Source organism: Lacerta agilis, chromosome 1 (genome assembly GCF_009819535.1).
Source record: "Lacerta agilis isolate rLacAgi1 chromosome 1, rLacAgi1.pri, whole genome shotgun sequence".
NCBI lineage: Eukaryota > Metazoa > Chordata > Lepidosauria > Squamata > Lacertidae > Lacerta > Lacerta agilis.
The window spans coordinates 2,982,854-3,003,355 of NC_046312.1; the positions used below are offsets into that span (position 1 = coordinate 2,982,854).

Sequence of the window (20,502 nt, forward strand, 5' to 3'; positions counted from 1 at the left end):
GCATTCTGGTCCCCAGCACATGCAGGACACTCAAGAGTGCCATATGCGTCAAGCATTAGTCATAGGCTTGTTTCTGCAAATAACTCCCATGACTAAAGGTGCAATTCACTGGGATGTTCTGCAGAACGAATGGGAGCAACTCCCATACATGAGCAGGAAAACTTCCTTTTCAGTGGATTGTGGCAGTATTTTGAAGTGATGGTCATTTATTTTAATGGAACCTCTACATAATGTGTTTGGGATTGGTGTGAGAATTCTACTGACTTCCAGATAACCTTGCAAATAACAATGGTGCTACTTAAAAGGTCAAATCCTGATGAGGCCAAAGTCAGGGGAACTTGACTATGAACTTCAGTAGTAACATTGATGATTATACCATACCTGAGCTAGAAAACTTTGACAGGGAAGTATCCGCTAAGTTTTTCATATTGAAATTGTGTTCAGAATCAGTTCCAAAGAAAAGTGCCTTTATTGCCTTATGTTTTCATGTGTGTTTTACAATATCTGCAGAAGACTGAAATTTTCTCTCTTGCAATAAAAACATGGAATTCTGACGGTCTTGTTTCTGTTATACAGTTATATAATCCTGTTTACCAATAACAAACTTAAAATTATTATAGGTTGAGAGCAGAAGGCTCTGTTCGTGTGTCCACTGAAAACTAAAAATCCACACACCCCCAAGGAAAATGGAGGAAAGAGGATACTAGGCTGCACAATTTTAGTCACTTGAATACTTGAGCAGAAGGTTTAGAATCCAGGCCCCCTTCTCAGTGCTTGTGAGTCATCATAACCCCTGACAGCCCTTTCACTTTCCAGCGTGGATACGCAAGAAACTAAGGAATGGACAGCAACACTCTGCAAAACAGCTTACATCTCAATCCTCTGCGTGTGCAGGCAGACGAGAATCGGTGTGAAGCACTGTGGGGTTAGGATGCAGGTTCAAATCCTGAGCCACCTGCTTGGGCGAGCCACTGGCTCTCAGGCCTAACCTACCTCACAGGGTTGTTGGGAGGACAGCATGGAGAGGGTGGAGAAGCAAAAATGGAATGGCTTCTCTCTCATCACCATTCTTCATTGGAGGTGGGGGGTTTTTGGGGTTTTTTAAAGCAGGATTCCACCCCCTGGTCGGGGAATCTTCACCTGCGATTCCTGCATTGCAGGGGGGTAGACTAGATTACCCTGGGGGTTGAACCCCTTTCAACTTTACAATTCTATTATTCCCTGAGTAAGCAACACATCAGTCATGGATGCTTTCCTTGAGATTCCTGCATTGCAGAGGGTTGGACTAGATGACCCTTGGGTTCCTTTACCATTCTATGATTCTACCATTCTTCCCCCGCTTCCGTGCCTCCCTCTGAGCAGGGAGAACACACCACTCTCATCTGGAAGCCCCCTTGAAGTCCCTGGGTAGAAATGAACATGTCATTCTAACGACCACAGCGACCCCTCTCGGCCACCCCTGCAAGGTAGGCCAGTGGCAACCTGAGTGACGCTTCCTTCGCTCCCCACCCCCGTCCCTCGGGTGCCGTTCCTCTCCTTCCCTGCAGGGGGAGCAAGACCGAGGCGGACGCTCTGTCCAGATCTCTCGCCTCTTCCGTCGACGGCAGAGGGGGCGGAGCTTCCTCTGTGGCAGGAAGGCGGGCCGGATATCCGCCGGCACCGGCGGATGTTGACATTGTGAGCGGACCCTGCTAAGGTAAGTCGAGAGGGGAGAAGAGGGCGTCTTCCGTTGAGTCCGGCAGGGGAGGCGGGAGAAGGATTCCTACCCCCCCCGGCCTTCTTCAGTGGCTCCTTCCTCCTGCTGCAGAATAAGGTGACTGAATGGGCTGCACCACTGCAGGCTGGGGGGGGTCTCTTTTGGGGGGGGTTGTTGTCACCTTTTAGGAAGCTCCTCCTCTCTCCCCCCCCAGTTAAAAAGGAAAGCGGCTGGGGAAACCCAGCCAGATGGGCGAGGTATAAATAATAAATTATTGTTATTATTATTACCCTGCAAGCAGAAGACTAGTCCAGGCATAGGCAAACTCGGCCCTCCAGAGGTTTTGAGACTACAATTCCCATCACCCCTGACCACTGGTCCTGTTAGCTAGGGATGATGGGAGTTGTAGTCCCAAAACGTCTGGAGGGCCGACTTTGCCTATGCCTGGGCTAGCCCACCAGGGAGAAACGGTCATTTCACTTACTGCATTCCTATCCCATCTTTTTTACCTCAAAGGAGCTTGAAAGTGGAGGGCAGGGTTCTCCTCTCACCCACACACACCCTCATTTCACCCCCAAGACAGCCCTGCGAGGTAGGGGAGCAATTGGTTCTTTATTTCATTTGCTCACCGCCTGTAGATCTCTGGCATAAAGATACAAGATAAATTTAGTGCATAACAACAGCATCAACAACGCCCTTCCCCCCCCCAACCTTCACCCTGTATTGGGTATTGGTGGTGGGTGTTGTTATATATTGTGTGTTTTTATACTGTAAACCACTCTGTGGATCATCCGGTGGAGGGCAGCATGTGAATTTAATAAATACGTAAGGTAAATAGGCCGAGAGGGAGAGCGACTGGCCCACAAGGTCACCCAGTGTGCTCTGTGGCCGAGCATGGAATTGGAACCCTTGTCCCCCAGGCCCTAGTCAGACACTCTGAACCACTATGCCACCCTTTCTGTTTCCTTCCCCCCCCCCCAAGTCTTAAATCCAGTTTGCCACAATTCCACACCTGGTCAGACTTGCTGGGTTGTTTGTTGATTGTGTTTATAGTCCACCTTTACCTCCAAGGAGCTCAAAGTGGGGTACGTGGTTCTCACCCCTCATTTAATCCCCACAACAACTGTGAGGTAGGTTAGGCTGAGTGGCGGTATTGGCGGACCCTCGAGATCACCCCAAGTAAGCTTCATCCAGTGGGGATTTGAACCCTGCTCTCTCAAGTCCTAGTATGATACTCCAACCATTACACCATGCTGCCTTTCCTGGGTTTCTAGCCCTGATCCCTGTTGTGCTAGTTTTATATAGCAACCCCTCATTTTTTGTTTCAATGAATATTGTGTAGGGCAGCCTTCGGAATTGTGAATTCCTCTCACTGGCTTCAGCACAACCCATCCTACCCCTTGAAGGAATCTACCTCCTTACGTTGCTGCAAAGGGGTCTGATCCATAGCTCAGTGGTACAGCACCTGCTTTGGCAGAAGGTCCCAGGTTCAGTCCCTGGCATCTCCAGATAGCTCCAGATTCCTGCCTGAAAAGCTCAGAAAGATCCCGCAAGCCAGTGCTGGAGATTATAATGAGTCATGCTACTGGTCTGACACTTATAAAAGGCAAATTCCTATGTGTTCATGTTGTTATGACTGGACCATTGAATACAGATGCAAAGTGGTCATGAGGCAGTGCCATGTGTCTAGCCCAGATCCCTGACCAGGTGCAGAGGAGCTTTAAAAAGCTCTGAGCAGTTTGAAGAATGGGCTGGGGAGCCTTCCTGTCTTTCTGTGCCTTTAAATGTCAAATGCTTTGCAGCCACTTAAGCTGTGATTTTGATCTTCTTTTTTGGCTATCAAGAAATCCATTTAAAGAGAGACAATAGAGCTCTGCCATGACAAATCCCTGAAACGAGATGTGAACTATGTTGTGACAACAGCTTATTGAAGGAGCTTTTGCAGCATTTCATTTTTCTTTTCAAGAATAATGACATTCAGTAACTTAAAGTTTTTAGGTTAGCTAACCTTCTGTTTAAGTAATGCCAACTTTATCTTGGGGGAAGTTTCCCCGACTGCTCTTTTCTGTGCATGTTTAATTCCCTATAGCTTTACTTAGCTCTTATTTAGTTTTTTTAATCATTTTCCCTCTGAGGAAACAGACATTAAGTCCAGTGAAACGAGTAATGAGCCAGCACCTCGTCAGGGTTGACTTTAGTTTAGAGGTTGTTTTGCAAACTTATGTCCTTATCTTATCTAGTTCTTTTAGGAGATTCTTACCTTTATATTTTTTGAGTTGTGTTTAGTTTAATTTCAATACTTTCACATTATTCACATCTCGTTTCAGGGATTTGTCACGGCAGAGCTCTATTGTCTCTCTTTTTTTGTCCTTGAAACAGCCTTCAGCATTTCAGGCTCCAGGTCCTGCGATCTAGCAGCTAAGCCTTGGGATGTCCAAATGACTACAAAAGGTAGCCGAGAGCCAATTCTTCTTTTCCGGCTGTCTGCTCCTCCTCCTGCTTCCCTGGCCAAGACCTTCGGGGCTGGCTTTTCCCAGAGAGCTCTTAAAGACATCCTTGAGATGCTGAGCTTGGTTGTGGCCGAGACTACTGGGCCACGGAGCTTGTTTTTCCTACTCTGGTTGGCTGAGTTAAGACCTTTATTTGCACTCAACATTGAGGTCATCTTCACAGAGTAAGCTTGGAGAGGAACGGGTGGCTCTCTTACAGGATTCTTCCAGATTGTCAGTATGTTATGGGGGTTTCATATGATTTATCAGTATATTTATATATTTGTGTACTTGACTGGTCTTTCTCCAGTATTTTTATCTGTTTTATCTGTATTTTTAGTCGCAATGGCCTGTTGGCTACGTGAATAAAGTTTGATTTTGACTCTATGTTATGGGACAGATTTGAGTGCATACCAGGAAGTTTGCGCAGTTAAATTAGATTAAAGCACTCTGTCACCCTAGAGCAACAAATACAGGTTTTTTTGTGAGGAGGAATGCACTGAAAAGTGAGGAAAGAGTGAATGGTTAATGGAAAGATGTGTGCACACTCCACAAGCAAATTGGGATGAATGCTCAAAAAATGGGATATTCTGAAAGAGATCTTAGATTGTGAAAAGATATCTCTCCCTTGGGGGCTTCGCTTTGAGGTATCTGGTTGCTGACTTTGAGAACAGGATGCTGGACAAGGTGGGGCCCCTTGGACCTCATCCAACAGCCAGGCTCTGGCACCTTCCATGTGAAAAGCAAATGGCCTTATCCTGGAGTGCTAAGTATGTGCCTAGCTGCTTTTCCATTGTGGCTTATGGAAAGGTCTGCGTAATTTGCAAGCACCGTGCCTCTAAAAACCCACAGTGTGCCTAGGAAGTGCCAAACTTGAAGAAACTCACTGAGCTAAAAATGGACACCCCAGGAGACCAAGGTTCATCTGTGGACAATAGCTAAGAGGCGTTTCTCACAGTAAGTGACCCCTGCCAACCTTAGGAGCCAGCCAAAAGAAAACAAGAGTTTTTCAGAGACTGGCAGACGTGTCTCTTTTTTTTATAATTTTTATTATTTTTATACTAAACTACTACAATGATATTTAAACAAACATTTTCATACATTTTCCATTTGGCTGTCAAGCCATGACTTCCGTCAATCCCTTCAAATGGCTTTCTAATTTTTTACTTGGCATTATACTTCTTTAATCAACCATTGCTTACATTATCAAAAAAAAAATTCCCTTACTTTACTATCCTACTTAAAATAATAGTTCTCCACATTCACTACAAAACTTCTTGAAATCCTATTAACGTATTCAAATGTAAATTGTCTTTCAAATAATTCGTAAATTTTAACCAGTCTTTGATGAATTTCTGGTCCCGCTGCTCTCGGATTCTTCCCGTTAGTTTGTCCATTTCTGCATATTCAGTCAATTTCACTGTCCATTCCTCTTTCGTCGGTAGTTCTTCTTGTTTCCATTTTTGTGCTAGAAGGATTTTTCAGAGACTGGCAGACGTGTCTCTTGACCCTCACTTAATCCTCTTGCCCCCGGCAAAGGGAACAGCTCTGAGGAGGGCTTCTTCTCCATCCTGTTTTGGCTAAGCACAATTTTTAAAGCTTCTCTTCCTCTTTGTGCCCTTCCTGAAGGAGACTATCCTGTTATAGGCATGGCAGATGACAATGAAGAGTTGCCGGTGGATGAGGATCTTCCGGAGGATGAAGATTTGCCGGCGGATGAAGAGATTCCCGGTCCAGCAGAGGACAGCTTGGAGCATCTAGAGAATGGCAGTCCTGCCGAACGGAGTGGCCACGTGGCTGTCAGCGACGGGCAGTGCATGTTCGTTTGGGGCGGGTATAAGGTGAGCAGCAAAAAAGACTCTTTCTTTGGCAAAGGCAGGACAAGAAGAGGTGGAGCCCTTGCTCCCCCCATCACAGAGGGCTGGAGAAGATGTACCCGGTTTAAAATTGTGTGTGTGTGTGAGAGAGAGAGAGAGCGAGACAGAGAGAGAGAGAGCGCGCAACAGCTTGCTGTTAACCATGTTGTAATAATTTAATTGATCTGTTGCTTCATATTTGAAGGTCTCGAGGGACGTTGTGGGATGTGCCATCATTATTATTACTTTATTTGTGCATTGTGTTTTGCCCCAAAGCTCTCAAGGGATGTATTAAGTACCGGATGATGATGATGATGATAGTGACATGGTGGATTTGATTTAAATCAAATCGATTTAAATCACTAGTCAGTAAGACTTGATTTAAATCACCAGTCAGTAAGAATTGATTTAAATCATTTCTTTTTACGGAAAGACTCCTTCTTGCTGGTATAACCTTAATATTTACAACCAGATGGAGGTTTCATTTTTGGAATAATAAATTTTCAGAGTAGTTTTTACAGATATCAAAAAATACTGATTTGGTTATACTGTTAGAAATACATTGACAGATAATTATGAAATTATTGTGAGATTTAATAAGTTAAATTTATATTTGGATAACTTTTCTGCTGTACTTTATTGGAAGGAGAAAAATAATCGTTTCCTTAATAACAATTTAAACAATTAATTCAAACAATAACATTATAGCATATGTATCCATGTTTGTTAACTGATGTGGTTAAACGATTAAAAAAAACAACTTAGATTGAGTTTTAGCACACATGAAAAACTTAAAAACAAATCCTTATTTCCTGATGAATAGTCTTTGGACTATAATGTAACTTAAATAGAAAACTATCTTCAGAAAGATTTTTCCTCCAAAAGCATTTTATTTTAAAAATCCAGTTTAAATTTTTTAAAAATCTGATTTACCGGTAAATCCAAAAAGTCCGATTTAAATTTTTTTTTAAATCTGTTTTTTATTACTATTTTTTAAAAAATCATTGATTTTTATCCACCCTGAATAGTGATAATTTATTTGTACCCCACCCACCTGAGCTCTTCTGCTGTTCTCCTTCCTTGGAGGTTTTGAAGCAGAGGTTGGATGGCCATCTGTCACGGATGCTTAAGCTGATATCCCTGCATTGCAGGGGGCTGGATTAGATGACCCTTTGGGGCCCCTTCCAACTCTATGATTCTATGACATGGGGCTGGGAGTGGTCCTGGCTTAGTCAGGATCCTCTGTCTGTAGAAAAATGCTCCCTGTGGATTCATCAGAATGTCAGATTGAAGAAAACAGAATACAAATGAAATAAATAATTAAATGGGGGCTCACAGTCTTGCCCTGGAATATCCCACATATTTATACCCAAGTTGGCCATGATTCTCAAAATACAGATATTTGGGTGGAAATGGAGGGTGGGGTGTTCTTTGGACCGTTGGCATAAAGAGAGAAGCAGATGATGCTTTTTAATTCACCGTTCTGTTTAATAATGGGTGTGTTTCCCCCCCCCTTTCCTTCTTTCCTGCTTCAGAATGCTCAAGTGAGAGGATTCTACGACTTTTACCTTCCCCGAGACGAAATCTGGATATACAACATGGAAACTGGAAGATGGTAAATTAAATCTGAGTGCCTCCTATCTCCCCCCCCCCCCAAAAAGACCTCCAACCATGATCACGTTTTGTTAGAGCAGAAGAACAGAGTTGGTGGTTTGTGAAAGCCATGGGTGGGGGGTATAAAATGTGTTGTGCTTTAGGGGGCAGTGGATCCACCTTCCCTCTGCTCCTGACAAGCTGTACCTTAAACTTTGGTTTTCAGATTGGATTGTGCGAGACGAGGAGGAAAGCCCCCCGAAGGTTCAAAACAGAGAAGAGAATAGGCCCCGGTGCTTACCTATGCAATACTTTCATTTAGCTCCATGTGTTTTGGAGTACAATACTTCTTCAGGAGTTTTATATAGAGAGAGATTTTAAAGAATTTCTCGCGTTGGTGTATGTTGTTTTTTTTAAAAGTATGATTTAATATTTTTCTGTGCTTTAAAAAAATTATTCTGCTAATTTTTGCCCGTTATCTTTGTTTATAGCTGCTGCTGAAGGAGGAGTATTTTACTCCAAAACTTGTACCAATAAGTGAAATTTCTGCTCTGGGCCTGTCCTCCTCTTTGCTTTGGTCTTTCAGATTTGTTGGTCACGGGACAGTTTCCACAAAAGCGGTGGTGGCAGTGCTTCTTTCTTCTATAGGCAGTTGTGGGAGAAGAAGTGTCAAAACATATGTAGGGGGTAGGAATTGTGGAGATACTCCTAGACAAGTCCCACAGAAAGGCAGAAATGTTGTTGGTGAGGTCTATTTTAAACAACACAGAAAATGGTATCTTAAAGGAGTCTTGGTAGACCACAAACCCGACATGAGTCAACAGTGTGATGCAGCAGCTAAAAAAGCCAATGCAATTCTGGGCTGCATCAATAGGAGTATAGCATCTAGATCAAGGGAAGTAATAGTACCACTGTATTCCGCTCTGGTCAGACCTCACCTGGAATACTGTGTCCAGTTCTGGGCACCACAGTTCAAGAAGGATACTGACAAGCTGGAACGTGTCCAGAGGAGGGCAACCAAAATGGTCAAAGGCCTGGAAACAATGCCTTATGAGGAACGGCTTAGGGAGCTGGGTATGTTTAGCCTGGAGAAGAGAAGGTTAAGGGGTGATATGATAGCCATGTTCAAATATATCAAAGGATGTCATATAGAGGAGGGAGAAAGGTTGTTTTCTGCTGCTCCAGAGAAGCAGACACGGAGCAATGGATTCAAACTACAAGAAAGAAATTCCACCTAAACATTAGGAAGAACTTCCTGACAGGCCCTTGTGGTCTCTTCCAACTCTAGGATTCTAAGTCTAATAATAATTTCATTATTTGTACTCCACCCATCTGACTGGGTTGTCCCAGCCACTCTAGGTGGCTTCCAACATATATAAAAACATAATGAAACATTAAACCTTAAAAAAGCTTCTCTATACAGGGCTGCCTTCAGATGTCTTCTAAAGGTTGTATAATTACTCATCTCCTTGACATCTGATGGGAGGGCGTTCCACAGGGTGGGCGCCACCACCGAGAAGGCCCTCTGCCTGGTTCCCTGTAACCTCACATTTCACAGGGAGGGAACCACCAGAAGGCCCTCGGAGCTGGACCTCAGTGTCCGGGCTGGATGATGGGGGTGGAAGTGCTCCTTCAGTTATCCGGGGCCAAGGACATTTAGGGCTTTAAAGGTCAGCACCAACACTTTGAATTGTGCTCGGAAACATACGGTCGTACATTGGAAGTTGAATGGAATCCGTTCTGGGAGTCTGTTTGACTTCCAAAAGGTTCAGAAACCAAAGCGCGGCCTCTGATTTCCTGCAGCCAATCGGAAGTTGTGGAAGCCCCATCCGACGTTCAGGTTCCAAAGAACATTCACAAACCAGAACACTCACTTCTGGGTTTGCATTGTTCGGGAGCCAAAACGTTCGACTTGCGACTGTACTTCCATGTCCTCCAGTTTCTTGTGTGTTTATTTTATTTTGCAACCCACTCAAGGCAGATAAGACAAAATGTGCATTGAAAAAAGGAAATCGGAGGCCCTTTGGTTAGTGACTCTTCTGATCCGCTTTGCAGAAAGCAAGACAGGGAGAGTTGGTTTTCTCGGTTGGATTTCTTGGGAGTTCACAGGAGTTTTCAGTACCATCATCCCTGATGGATCCTCCTAGTCAGGTTGTCCTGAGTTGAGGGCTGTCCTGAGTTGAGGGCTGTCCTGAGTTGAGGTACTGCCTAGATAGGTTTCCTCTCCTTACCTAGATGGCTGATTCCAGAATCAGTGGTGCCAGTGGATTTCCACTGGATTTTATGCTTGGGGATCCCACTGTTTTATAACACGTGTATGAATCCATTCAAAATGATCATATGGCACTTTGAATTGAAGTGCCATCAGTTTGGGGAGGTGATGGGAGCTCTGAACCGGCGTGTAAGTACCACACTAAGTTATACCAAAAGCTATAAACGACAGATAAGCATGAGAAAGGAAATCTTCCTTGTTAAACCTGAGATTTTTCTGCTCCTGCCTTGCCAGGACAAAGCACAGAACGGCTGGAGATGTGCCCCCTTCCATGTCAGGGAGCTGCGCCGTCTGTATGGACAGAGTCTTGTACCTGTTTGGAGGGCACCACGCACGCGGCAACACAAACAAGGTCAGTCCTCGAATTCCCCAGGGTGGGGTGGGGTTCATCCCCTTTTTTTGCCTTCGTTTTGGAGCTGGAAAAACTAGTGTCCAAAACTATCTAACATCAGATCCATCCCATGTTGCCTGACAGGCCAAATTAAGATCTTAAAGGTAAAGGACCCCTGGTCCAGGCAAAGGTGACTATGGGGTGCGGCCCTCATCTCCGTTTTCAGGCCGAGGGAGCTGGGGTTTCGATTCCGGTGCAACGGGACACTGTGACGGAAGCCAGAGCACACGGAAACGCCATTTACTTTCCTGCCACAGTGGTACCTATTTATCTACTTGCACTGGTGTGCTTTGGAACTGCTAGGTTGGCAGGAGCTGGGACAGAGCTATGGGAGCTCAGTCCGTCATGGGGATTCGAACCGCCGACCTTCTGATCGGCAAGCCCAAGAGGCTCAGTGGTTTAGACCACAGCGCCACCCGCGCCCCTAAGATCTTTAAATCGACGCAGAGCAACCCAAATAATCAGGACTCCTTTGGGACAATGAGCTGCCTGTTCATAAGCTGTCCCTTTGTTTTCTTGCAGTTCTACATGCTTAATTCCAGGTCAAGCGACAATGTGTTGCAGTGGGTCAGGGTGGAATGCCAAGGCACCCCTCCATCATCAAAAGACAAACTCGGCGTTTGGGTTTATAGAAACAAGTAAGTGTGTCTGCATGAACCAGAGCATGGCTGTTCCGGGGTCCCTTCCCTTTCCTGGAAATGATTGCGTGCTCTGCAGCCTCATTTGACTCAAAAAAATAGTGGCTTTCCATGTTGCCTGTTCTCCACAGTGTCTCTGTCACCCATTCATTACTGTAATAGCACTCTTTGTATTTAATTTTTAATGTAATTTCGCCTAATTGGATTATGTTGGTTTCGTGTAGGCAACCTATAGCTTTTATATAAAAATAGGCAGCATATGAACATAATAAATGCACTTACCTGATGTTTCACGACATCCTAAATATTAGAAGAAACATGTGGCCAAATAGCATACAGGTTTGTAACCATGCAGAGTTTTAACATAATTTTCAGAGTAAAGTTAGCAACAGCAAGAGGGGGCAGGGAAACAAGCTACGAAACTTTTCCAGCTGAAATAGCAGCACAACCGGATGCCTCTTCCCTACCCCACCCCCTGGAAAAAAATGTTTTATGGGCTTTATGTTTTTTTTTTCTGAAATGGCAACAGCAGAGCACCTCAGAGCTAACGCTGGCGAGGTCCTGCTCTTGTCCTGTGGTAGTTCTAACTGTCTTTGCGAATGATTCTTTGCAAATAGATTTTAGCTGCAGTATGTAAAGGCAGGAGAAGCAGGTTATGGGTGCTCAGTTTCATTTAAATAAATCTACCTTTGCCCACCTGGTGCCCTCCAGACATGCTGGCTCAGCTTATGAAAGGCCGAAATAAATAATGGAATCTTTTCTCAGATATTCTGGCTTCCACTCTTTAAGTGGTGCTTTCTTGTAAGCAAGAAACCATTACCACCTGTTACCTGGTCACTCTGATGATAGTTTATTCTTTTGTTTTTCTGCCTTTCCCTTCCCTTCTGTTGAACAGGCTTATATTTTTTGGTGGCTACGGGTATTACCCTGAAGGGGAGCAGATTGGAAGGTTTGAGTTTGATGAAACCTCTTTTTGGGTAAGTCTGCTTTTAGCTCAGGAGTGGGCTTCTAGCTCAGGAGTGGGCTCATTTACTAATTCGTGCTCTTGTAGCCTCCCAAATAGATTACCGCAATCTGCTCTTTGGGGGGCTAAACGCCTTAAAAGACATTTTGGAAGTTGCAGAAGTTGCTTAGTATGCTGCTACTTGGCTGTTGGCTGGAGCAGCAAGGAGGGGTTGTATCGGCCCCATCCTGGAAGCTCTGCGGTGGCTGCACGTGATCAAAACCCCTAAGTGAATTAGGACCCAAAGAAACACTCTCTCCCCCGCCCCCTGCCATCCAACCTTTGCATTATGATCCAGAGAGAATGCCCTGCTTGTCGTCACATCTGTTGGACAGTGACACAAGACAGGGCCTTCTCGGTGGTGGCATATCACCTGTGATTTCTTATGGAACCCCCTCCCAGGTGACATCTGCTTGGCTCCCTCGGTACAAGCATTCAAGCAAAGGCTAAAGGCATGTATATTTGCCCAGGCCTTTGGATCCATAAGTGGAATTTATTCTAGATATTTGCCACTGCTTATTTGATTCTGATTGTGGGGTTTTATTTTATTGGGCTTCTCATTCTGTTGTTGCTTTTTTTATCTTGTTTCTTGTTGTGAGCTGCACTGTGCTTCCTGATTGAGGAAGGGTGAGGTATTAAAGCATTAAATAATACCGAAAATGCAGGGAGACGGCACATAAGATGCCCCCCAGAACAACTGTGGCTTTCAGCTCCACCGCCTAGAATACCTGGCTGTATTTTCCTGCTCTGTGGTCCTGCTCCTCCTGGGGGTGGAGACTGAAACTCACAGCTGTTCTAGAAGCCTCTTGCACACATCACAGGAGGAAAGGTGGCCGTGGCGAGTCAGCACTCCATTCCACAAATTTTTTCTGTCCTAGTTTGCAAATGTCGAAACTGATGTATGGAATGAGATTTCATCCATTGTCCTTGTTCTTGTCTAAAAGAATTCAGGTGTTCCTCGTGGGTGGAATGATCACGTTCACGTCCTGGACACAGACACATTTACGTGGAGCCAGCCTGTAACCAAGGTAACGTTCCAAAATATGGCAATCGTACGTTTTTTAAAAGTATCTTTTTTTTAAAAAAAAAAAAGTTAAAAATAAATTTTATTGAGATATTCTTAAAAATATAATCCAAAGTATAGTCAAATAATCATACACCCATTAATACATTGTTACAAATGAAATTAGGAAATTACAGAAAAACAGAAAAAAGTTACAGAAGTGCAAAAGAGAAATCACAAAAAATACAAAAGCAAAAGTAGGCTACCCTACTTCCTCACACTGCTCACATCCATTTACCCAAAATAGAAATAAGATATAAATAGAAGTAAAAATTACAAATTAAAAGATTTCCTAAAGTTCTACTTCGTGTTCCTTACATATACTTATGTCAATGCTGTTTTATACATATATTTCCTCAAAAAAAATTCTTATTTATAACTATATTTACCTTATTCCTGTGCGAGAGTCACTCCAGACAGATCACCAGTATTGTTTCAACTCCTTCTTTTTTCAAATATTCCTCTACATATTTCCATTCTCCTGTCACTTTTTGATTTGAGATATTTCTAATTGCAGCTGTCATTCTTGCCAAGTTCATAAACTCTACCAGCTTTACATGCCATTCCTGTAGTTTTTAAAAATTATCATCCAGTAGGACCACCCATATTGGTTAATATCAGCTGGTTCATTTCCACTCCCCGTCAGATCCTAACAAATAGAACCAGCAACAGCCAGTTCCTCAAAAGTGGCCAATGGCAGGAGACGGCAAGGAGATTTCGTAGAGCCCAAAGCAGGTAGTCTCTCACCTGTCCCCTCTTCTTCTTCTTCTTCTTCTTCTTCCCCCCGCAGGGTAAATCGCCGTCGCCCCGAGCAGCCCACGCTTGCGCCACGGTTGGAAACAGAGGCTACGTCTTTGGGGGAAGATACCGAGTGAGTGCGAGAGCAGAGTGGGGTCGCTGCTGCCTTTCTGGAGTGCAGGTTTCACTAAACTCGTCCGTCTCTCCCTCTTTCCCTCAGGAGTCCAGGATGAACGATCTCTATTTCCTCAATCTGGACAAGTGGGAGTGGCATGAAATGTACGTAGGCTTCCGTCTCCCCTTGTCAGCGCAGGGAAGCTGCTCCCGAGCAGGTGCTCTCCAGATGTTTCGGACTAAAACCCCCATCAGGCCCAGCATGCACTGTTGGGAGCCGGTGGGAATTGCATCTGGAGCATTGCACCGGGTCTCGTTTGCAATTCTTAATTTATTTATCGCGATTTATTACCTGCCCTTCACCCTAGGGTCCCAGGGCGAGTTACAACAACTCAAAACAGTTTTAAAACAGTTCTGTACAATTTAAAATGACTGAAATAAGGTGGGGCCTATAATTGTTTATTTTTGATTTGTTTATAGAAGGATTTATATCCCGCTATGTCGTCAAAAATATACCTAAGTGGTTTGCAGCACTCCCCTGTTCTCATTTTTAGTTGGCCAGGAAAACTTAAAGAGCATGGTTTGCAAGACCACCCTGTGTGGGTTGAGAACAGAAGCAGCCGGCAAAATCTTCTCCCAAAGCCTGACTTTATGGCTGGAGCAGCGAATTACCTGCATCGATGTCTCCAGAGCTTCCACAATCTCCCACCCCAGTCAAGAACAGGTTGCTTATAGTAAGATCAGACACTCAATCCCTGGCTGCTGTTTTGACCCCCTGTCAATCTCTCTGTTTCACAGAATCACGCAAGGCATCTGCCCCGTTGGCCGATCTTGGCATTCTTTAACTCCGGTTTCATCTGATCATCTCTTCCTCTTTGGCGGGTTCACCACCGACAAGCAGCCTCTCAGTAAGTAAATCCCAGGAGAGCTAAAAATAGCCTTCAGTTTAGATAGAAGAGCCTTTCAGCAAAATTGGTTGGGAAGGTCCTTGCAGTGGCTGCAGTTCAGGATCTGGCCAACTCGTCAGTGGCATCCGGGGTCTGGCGTTGCTGCTGTTTGTTCCCCACCCCTCTCAAAAACACTGGTTAGATTTAAAGTGGCTAAAAGGTCGCAAAACTGGTGGGAAGTTGGGCTGACTGATATGGATCTCAAATAATATATATCAGGGGTGGGCACATTGTAGGATGGGATCGATTGGTAGATCTCCGAGCGGTTTGCTGCAGATCAGCATAATTGGTTGTGGACCTTTGATGAAGTATTTGTTCAGTCCTGGCCAGCTTCAGAGGTCTGTGTTGAAATCCACACTTCTTTCTTAACATATTTTATCAGATTTCTTACCCGCCCTTGACCACAAGGGCTTGGGGTGGCACTTGCACCAGTGATGATTTCCCAGTATATTGGTTTGTGGTCTTCAGTTGGCAAAAAACTCCACCTCCTGAGCCACCCTCTGGCTTCAGCTGGCAAACCTTGAACTTATAGTAAGACAACCAACTCTGAAGTCTTTCCTCCTTCCCTCTTGCCCTGCCACCCCCCACCTAGTACATCTGGTCTAAATTTGGTATCCTGAGAATCTTGGCTATCACGTTTCATTTTTAAACCCCCCCCCAAAGTTTCTAGACCTCATGTTTGTAAAGAAAACTTGGACTTGTTTCATTGCACCCCCCCACAAAAAAGTACAGTGAATTATTGGAGTTTAAATGATTGTATGCAAAAATAATGTGTTCTGGTCCCTATTTGCCTCTTGAGCCACTCACGGTAGTTGTGGGAAATGACGGCTTCAAGTGACCACCTGTGAGTTCAAATTCTGGATCGAGTTGTCGCCAAGGACAGCTTCTTTTGCTAACACTCAAAACGCGCTCCCAACGAAAACCTCCCTTCTGTTCATTGCAGGTGATGCCTGGATCTATTGCATTAGTAAAAACGAGTGGATACAATTTGAGCACAATTATTCAGAGAAACCCCGGTAAGGAGTCCCACGCACAGTAACAAACACAGAGATCACCTCTCCTGGACATTGCTTTGCTTGTACTGATGGCCCTCTTTGGCTTCTGCCTTCATGGCTGTTTAGATTTTGGGCAGCCTTTCGGCTCTTGGGTTTTTTGAAATTGGCTTTAGGGGGTGGAGGTCAGAGAAACCACTCCATCGTCTTGCATTTGACAGGGACAAATTAATTCTGGATGAGAATATTGTCTGCAGCAGAAGTGTAGCGTCCAGATCAAGGGAAGTCATAGTGCCCCTCTGTTCTGCCTTGGTCAGACCCCACCTGGAGTCCCGTGTCCAGTTCTGGGCACCACAGTTTAAAATGGATATTGACAAGCTGCAGTGTGTGCAGCCTCAAGATGATAAAGGGCCTGGAAACCAAGCCTTGTGAGGAACAGGAGGGAGTTTAGCCTGAAGAAGAGGAGATGGGGAAGTTGGATAGCTGTTGGTCAGGGATTGTTTAGCTGCGATTCCTGTGCTGCAGAGAATTGGATTAGGTGACCCTCTGGGGCACCTTCCAGCTCTACAATTCTATGATTTCCCCTTTGCATAGAGTGTCTAGGCCAGACTCCTCAGCTCCAGTAGACCCAGGCCAGCCTCCATTTGGCTGGCCTGCAAGTGGCTTCAGATGTCAGTCGTTCTCTTGCTAGCATCCCAGAGAAGCCAAGCGTAGCCTCTTAGGTCTGGGCTCTTACTCTGTTTTTAAAAGCAATTTGCCATTCTTGAATCTTGCCGCACGTTTGGACCAAGGGGCCCAAATGGCTCGTCCGGCAGCCTTCCCACCTCAGGGTAAGAAACAAAGGAGTGTCTTGCAACAGGCCCTACCTCAAAGGAGTGGAGGGCGGATAAACCCCCTTGTCCAATCGCTGATTTCTCTGAGCCACAAACAAGACAGTGTAAAAGCAGCACAGAACGTTCAAAAACTCCCAGAAATGGATAATCATAACAAGAAAAATAGGGGAGATGAAAGCCTTACACAACAGCAGGATTCCCCTGAGTTGCAGCCAAAGCTTTCTGCTGAATCTCACCCCCTGCCTGACCCCACCTCGGCCTTTGTGTTCTCAGTTCTTTGTGTGATCTGTTTACAGGCTCTGGCACACGGCGTGCGCCAGCGACGAGGGAGAGGTGATTGTCTTCGGGGGCTGTGCCAACAATCTGCTTGCCCACCACAAAGCTGTGAGTCCTTGTTGTTGTTCTTCCCAGGGCACATGGGCACAGAGTCACTGCTCCCTTTGTAAAGCCCAAAGGCTGCCTGCTCCATCATTGTTTGCGGGCAGAATTCCTGGCTTCACACACACCGCTGGCCCATTGCAAAGCAGTTCCGCCTGGGTAGAGGCACCCTCTCACAGGCGTGTAGGGAGACGCGGGGGCATCAAGATGACGGGCGCGAGCGGCCAGCACCCCTTCCGACTGTGCGGCGGCAGTCGCGAAAAGTTTTAAAACTGGTGCGCCGCCGATCGCAGGGGCAGGGCGCCGCCCCGAGTGTCAACCCCCCAGGGCGGTACCCAGAGTAGCACACGCCCCCCACCCCCCTTGCTCCACCCCTGCCCCCTCCCATACACCTTTCATTGCTGTGATTGCCAGCCAGCGGGGCAGAAGAAGTGGTGCGCATGACAATTATTTCTGGTTTTCGTCATGGCAAAAGGTTGACATTTGGATTTTCCAGCTAGACCCACTGGATAAGCGAGGTTGTGGACTCTCCTTCCTTGGAGGCTTTTAAGCAGAGGTTGGGTGGTCACCTGTCATGGATGCTTTAGCTGAGATTCCTGCATTGCAGGGGGCTGGACTTGGGGTCCCTTCCAATTCTATGATGATGGGTCTCGGCCTGCTCTAACTTGGCTGCCACCTCCTGGGCAGTTTCTCTGACCCCAGTCCAAGTCTGTGCAGAAGAGCATTTTTCAGCCCAGGGGCCACATTCCCTTGGGGCAAAACTTCCAGAGGCCAGGGCCTGGCACACAACTCTCCATCTGGGCTAGCAAAAGGCATTACCATGGGTCAAAGGAACGCTCCAGCCAGGTGAAATCACTAGAGGAAGGAGCAGAGGGCCAATGAGGTATGTCCGAGTGCGCAGCCTCTGTAGAGTCCTGAGGGCCCGTTGTTAATTAAATTTCTGTATGTCCCTTCATCCAAGGATCACAGGGCGGTTTACATTATAAAAGGACAACATTACAATCCATCATAACAAATAAAAACAATATCCCCCTTACACACTCACGTTTAAAAGTTGTTAAATTTTAAAAAAGGCCTGAGCAAAGAGGAATGTGTTTGCCCGGCACCTAAAGATATGCAACGAAGGCACCAGTTAAGGGAGCTTGGAGGGCAGGATTCGACTCCTGAGGTTCCCCATTCCTTGCCAGTTCTGCTCTCGTGGTTCTCCTCGTGACGGATTTCAAATACCCTGAAGTGGAAGGGGTCCATCTCCTCAGAGGGCAGACATTACTCACCCTTTTGGGGATCTTCCACCCCATCTGCCATGTTATCCTCAGAACCACCTGGGGAGTTAAGAGTTCTGGGCTGAGCAAGGATTCGAACCCGGCTCTCTCTGGTCCAGGGCCAGCAATGTAGTCTCTACAGCACCACACAGACCCTTTTGAATCGGGCTGGAAGTCAAAGGTGCTTTTTCAGTCATGAGATTTCTACAAGCTGCTCTCTCTTTTCCTTTTCAGGCACATAGTAATGAGATTCTTGTCTTTTCTCTTCAACCAAAATCCCTCGTAAGGTATATATTAAAGCTTTTGCATTCTTGCAGTTACGGTTGGATATGCAACGTTAAGAAATTGGGGGCTTTCATATCGTATATGACGGGCTCAAGTCTCTTCCCAAGAAAAATAGGAGCAGAATTATTCTCAGAGTCAGGGAAGCAACTTCTGTTGAGGTTTCCTCTCTAGGAATGGGTGACCATATGTCAACGAGATTTCGCCCCGTTTGGGAAGCCAGTCAGCATTTGGCAGGGGCTTTTCCTTTCAGCCTGCCAGTTGGGATAAGGATAGCTGCACCTGTTGAATTTCTGCCTGCCTAAAAAAGTTATGTCTTCCAAGAAAGGAATGAAGTCTACCCACACCCACACCCCAGCCTGGTTCTGCTCTCTTAACAGGTACAGGTGAAACTTGAAAAATTAGAATATCGTGGAAAGGTTCATTTCTTTCAGTAATTCAACTTAAAAGGTGAAACTAATATATGAGATAGACTCATGACATGCAAAGCGAGATATGTCCAGCCTTTGCTTGTTAGAATTGTGATGATTATGGCGTACAGCTGATGAAAACCCCAAATTAACAATCTCAACTTTGGGGTTTTCATCAGCTGAACGCCATAATCATCACAATTCTAACAAGCAAAGGCTTGACATATCTCGCTTTGCATGTCATGAGTCTATCTCATATATTAAAACTCCAGTAGCTAATGAAAACAATTGGTTACATAAATGGACTTTTCCACGATATTCTAATTTTTCGAGTTTCACCTGTAGTTGCACAGCCTGAATTATTACTCGGAAAAGCTGGGAAGCAAATCTATGGCTGGGGAGGGTTCTGCATATAGAACACAGCCCCCTCCCCATCTCCCCACATAAACCCCTCAGCAGAGATTCCCAGAAGGCCAGCTGAGACTCTTCGAAATGTCAGGGGCTGGTTTCTTTTGTATAAAGGTCGCACCCAGCAAGTGGTGGGAAGGGTTTAGCAGAGAGGATTAACCAAGAGAAAAGCAAGGGAGGGCAGACCCACTTTCGATTGTTGGGTAGGATAACACAGTGGGTCCCAAAGTGGGCACTACGAGGCGGGTGTAGGTGTGTGTACGCTGGAGGTGTTAACAACTATCAGACTTTGAAAAGCTAGTCTCATTAAATCAAATCCGTCAGTTTTGTTGAATCAAATTCAGTAGTTTTAATTGGATTTTCAATAAATGTGCAATTGCTTGTTCGTTTAGCATTGTGCCGTGTTCACCTTCCTCGGTGGGTTGTGCAAACAGTGCTTTTTGTAGAGTAAGGGGCGCTGGGGGTGCATTAAGGGAAACCGGGGGGACAGCGGCCCCCAAAGGTTTGGGAACCGCTCCTCTAGCAGAACCCTAGAAAGCCCAGTGGAGATGTGCCCCATGTTCTGTTGGCCGTTGGGACTTGGTGGAGGGCGGGGGAAGAGAGGAGCCTGTCCCAAATTCTCAGCCCCCTTTTCCTCCCTCCCCTCTCTTTTCCCCTTCCCACAGGCTGTGCCTGGAAGCCATCATGTGCTTCAAGGAGATCCTGGCCAGCTCCTGGCATTGCCTGCCCAAACACCTTCTCCACAGCCTCAACCAGCGCTTTGAGAGTAACAACACGTCTGGCTCCTAGGAGGACGGCAGGGAAGCACCTATGCTGCCGCCAGGCCCTCGGCCGGCCGTGCTGCGCATGAACGAGCCCTTCTTATATAAAGAGATGTAATAATTTGAACCATCCCGGTTTGGCAAAGTGTGTGTGACATTTGTATAGGTTAAATCCTCCCCCCCCCAAAAAAAACACTCTGCGTTGTAGGTAACAGCTTCTCCGCTTTGACCTTTCTTCTTTGTTTGCATGTGAATGGCTTAGAGAGAGAACCTATTTTTGTGTAAAAATTTGTTTGCAATAAATGTATTTAATGCAAGGCGAGAGGACGTCACTGCTTCACCTGCCCTCCAGAACGATTCCTGGGAAGGGCTTCCC

The 20,502-nt window shown here is 45.6% G+C and overlaps 1 protein-coding gene across 2 annotated transcripts; it reads left to right on the forward strand.

Annotated features, from left to right (window-relative positions):
- Positions 1–1,604: 1,604 nt before the first annotated feature.
- Positions 1,605–20,448, forward strand: KLHDC2 (kelch domain containing 2). Of its 2 annotated transcripts, none has more exons than XM_033159324.1 (14): positions 1,605–1,696; positions 5,815–6,026; positions 7,577–7,656; positions 10,141–10,258; positions 10,820–10,935; positions 11,831–11,912; positions 12,883–12,966; positions 13,792–13,872; positions 13,960–14,018; positions 14,652–14,761; positions 15,744–15,816; positions 16,922–17,009; positions 18,500–18,552; positions 20,031–20,448. In XM_033159324.1, the coding sequence occupies exons 2-14, from the start codon at positions 5,835–5,837 to the stop codon at positions 20,152–20,154; spliced, it is 1,260 nt and encodes a 419-aa protein (XP_033015215.1). In that variant the 5' UTR covers positions 1,605–1,696; positions 5,815–5,834; the 3' UTR covers positions 20,155–20,448. The 2 variants fall into 2 exon arrangements, with proteins under 2 accessions (XP_033015215.1, XP_033015303.1); XM_033159412.1 differs by lacking the exon at positions 1,605–1,696 and adding an exon at positions 1,779–1,813.
- Positions 20,449–20,502: the final 54 nt, after the last annotated feature.

Bases quoted from the DNA above. Each gene is read 5' to 3' on its own strand.
- KLHDC2 (XM_033159324.1), top strand. From the start codon at position 5,835: ATGGCAGATGACAATGAAGAGTTGCCGGTGGATGAGGATCTTCCGGAG. The intron at 6,027-7,576 runs GTGAGCAGCAAA...TTCCTGCTTCAG, and splicing joins TCGTTTGGGGCGGGTATAAG to AATGCTCAAGTGAGAGGATT. The intron at 13,873-13,959 runs GTGAGTGCGAGA...TCTTTCCCTCAG, and splicing joins TCTTTGGGGGAAGATACCGA to GAGTCCAGGATGAACGATCT.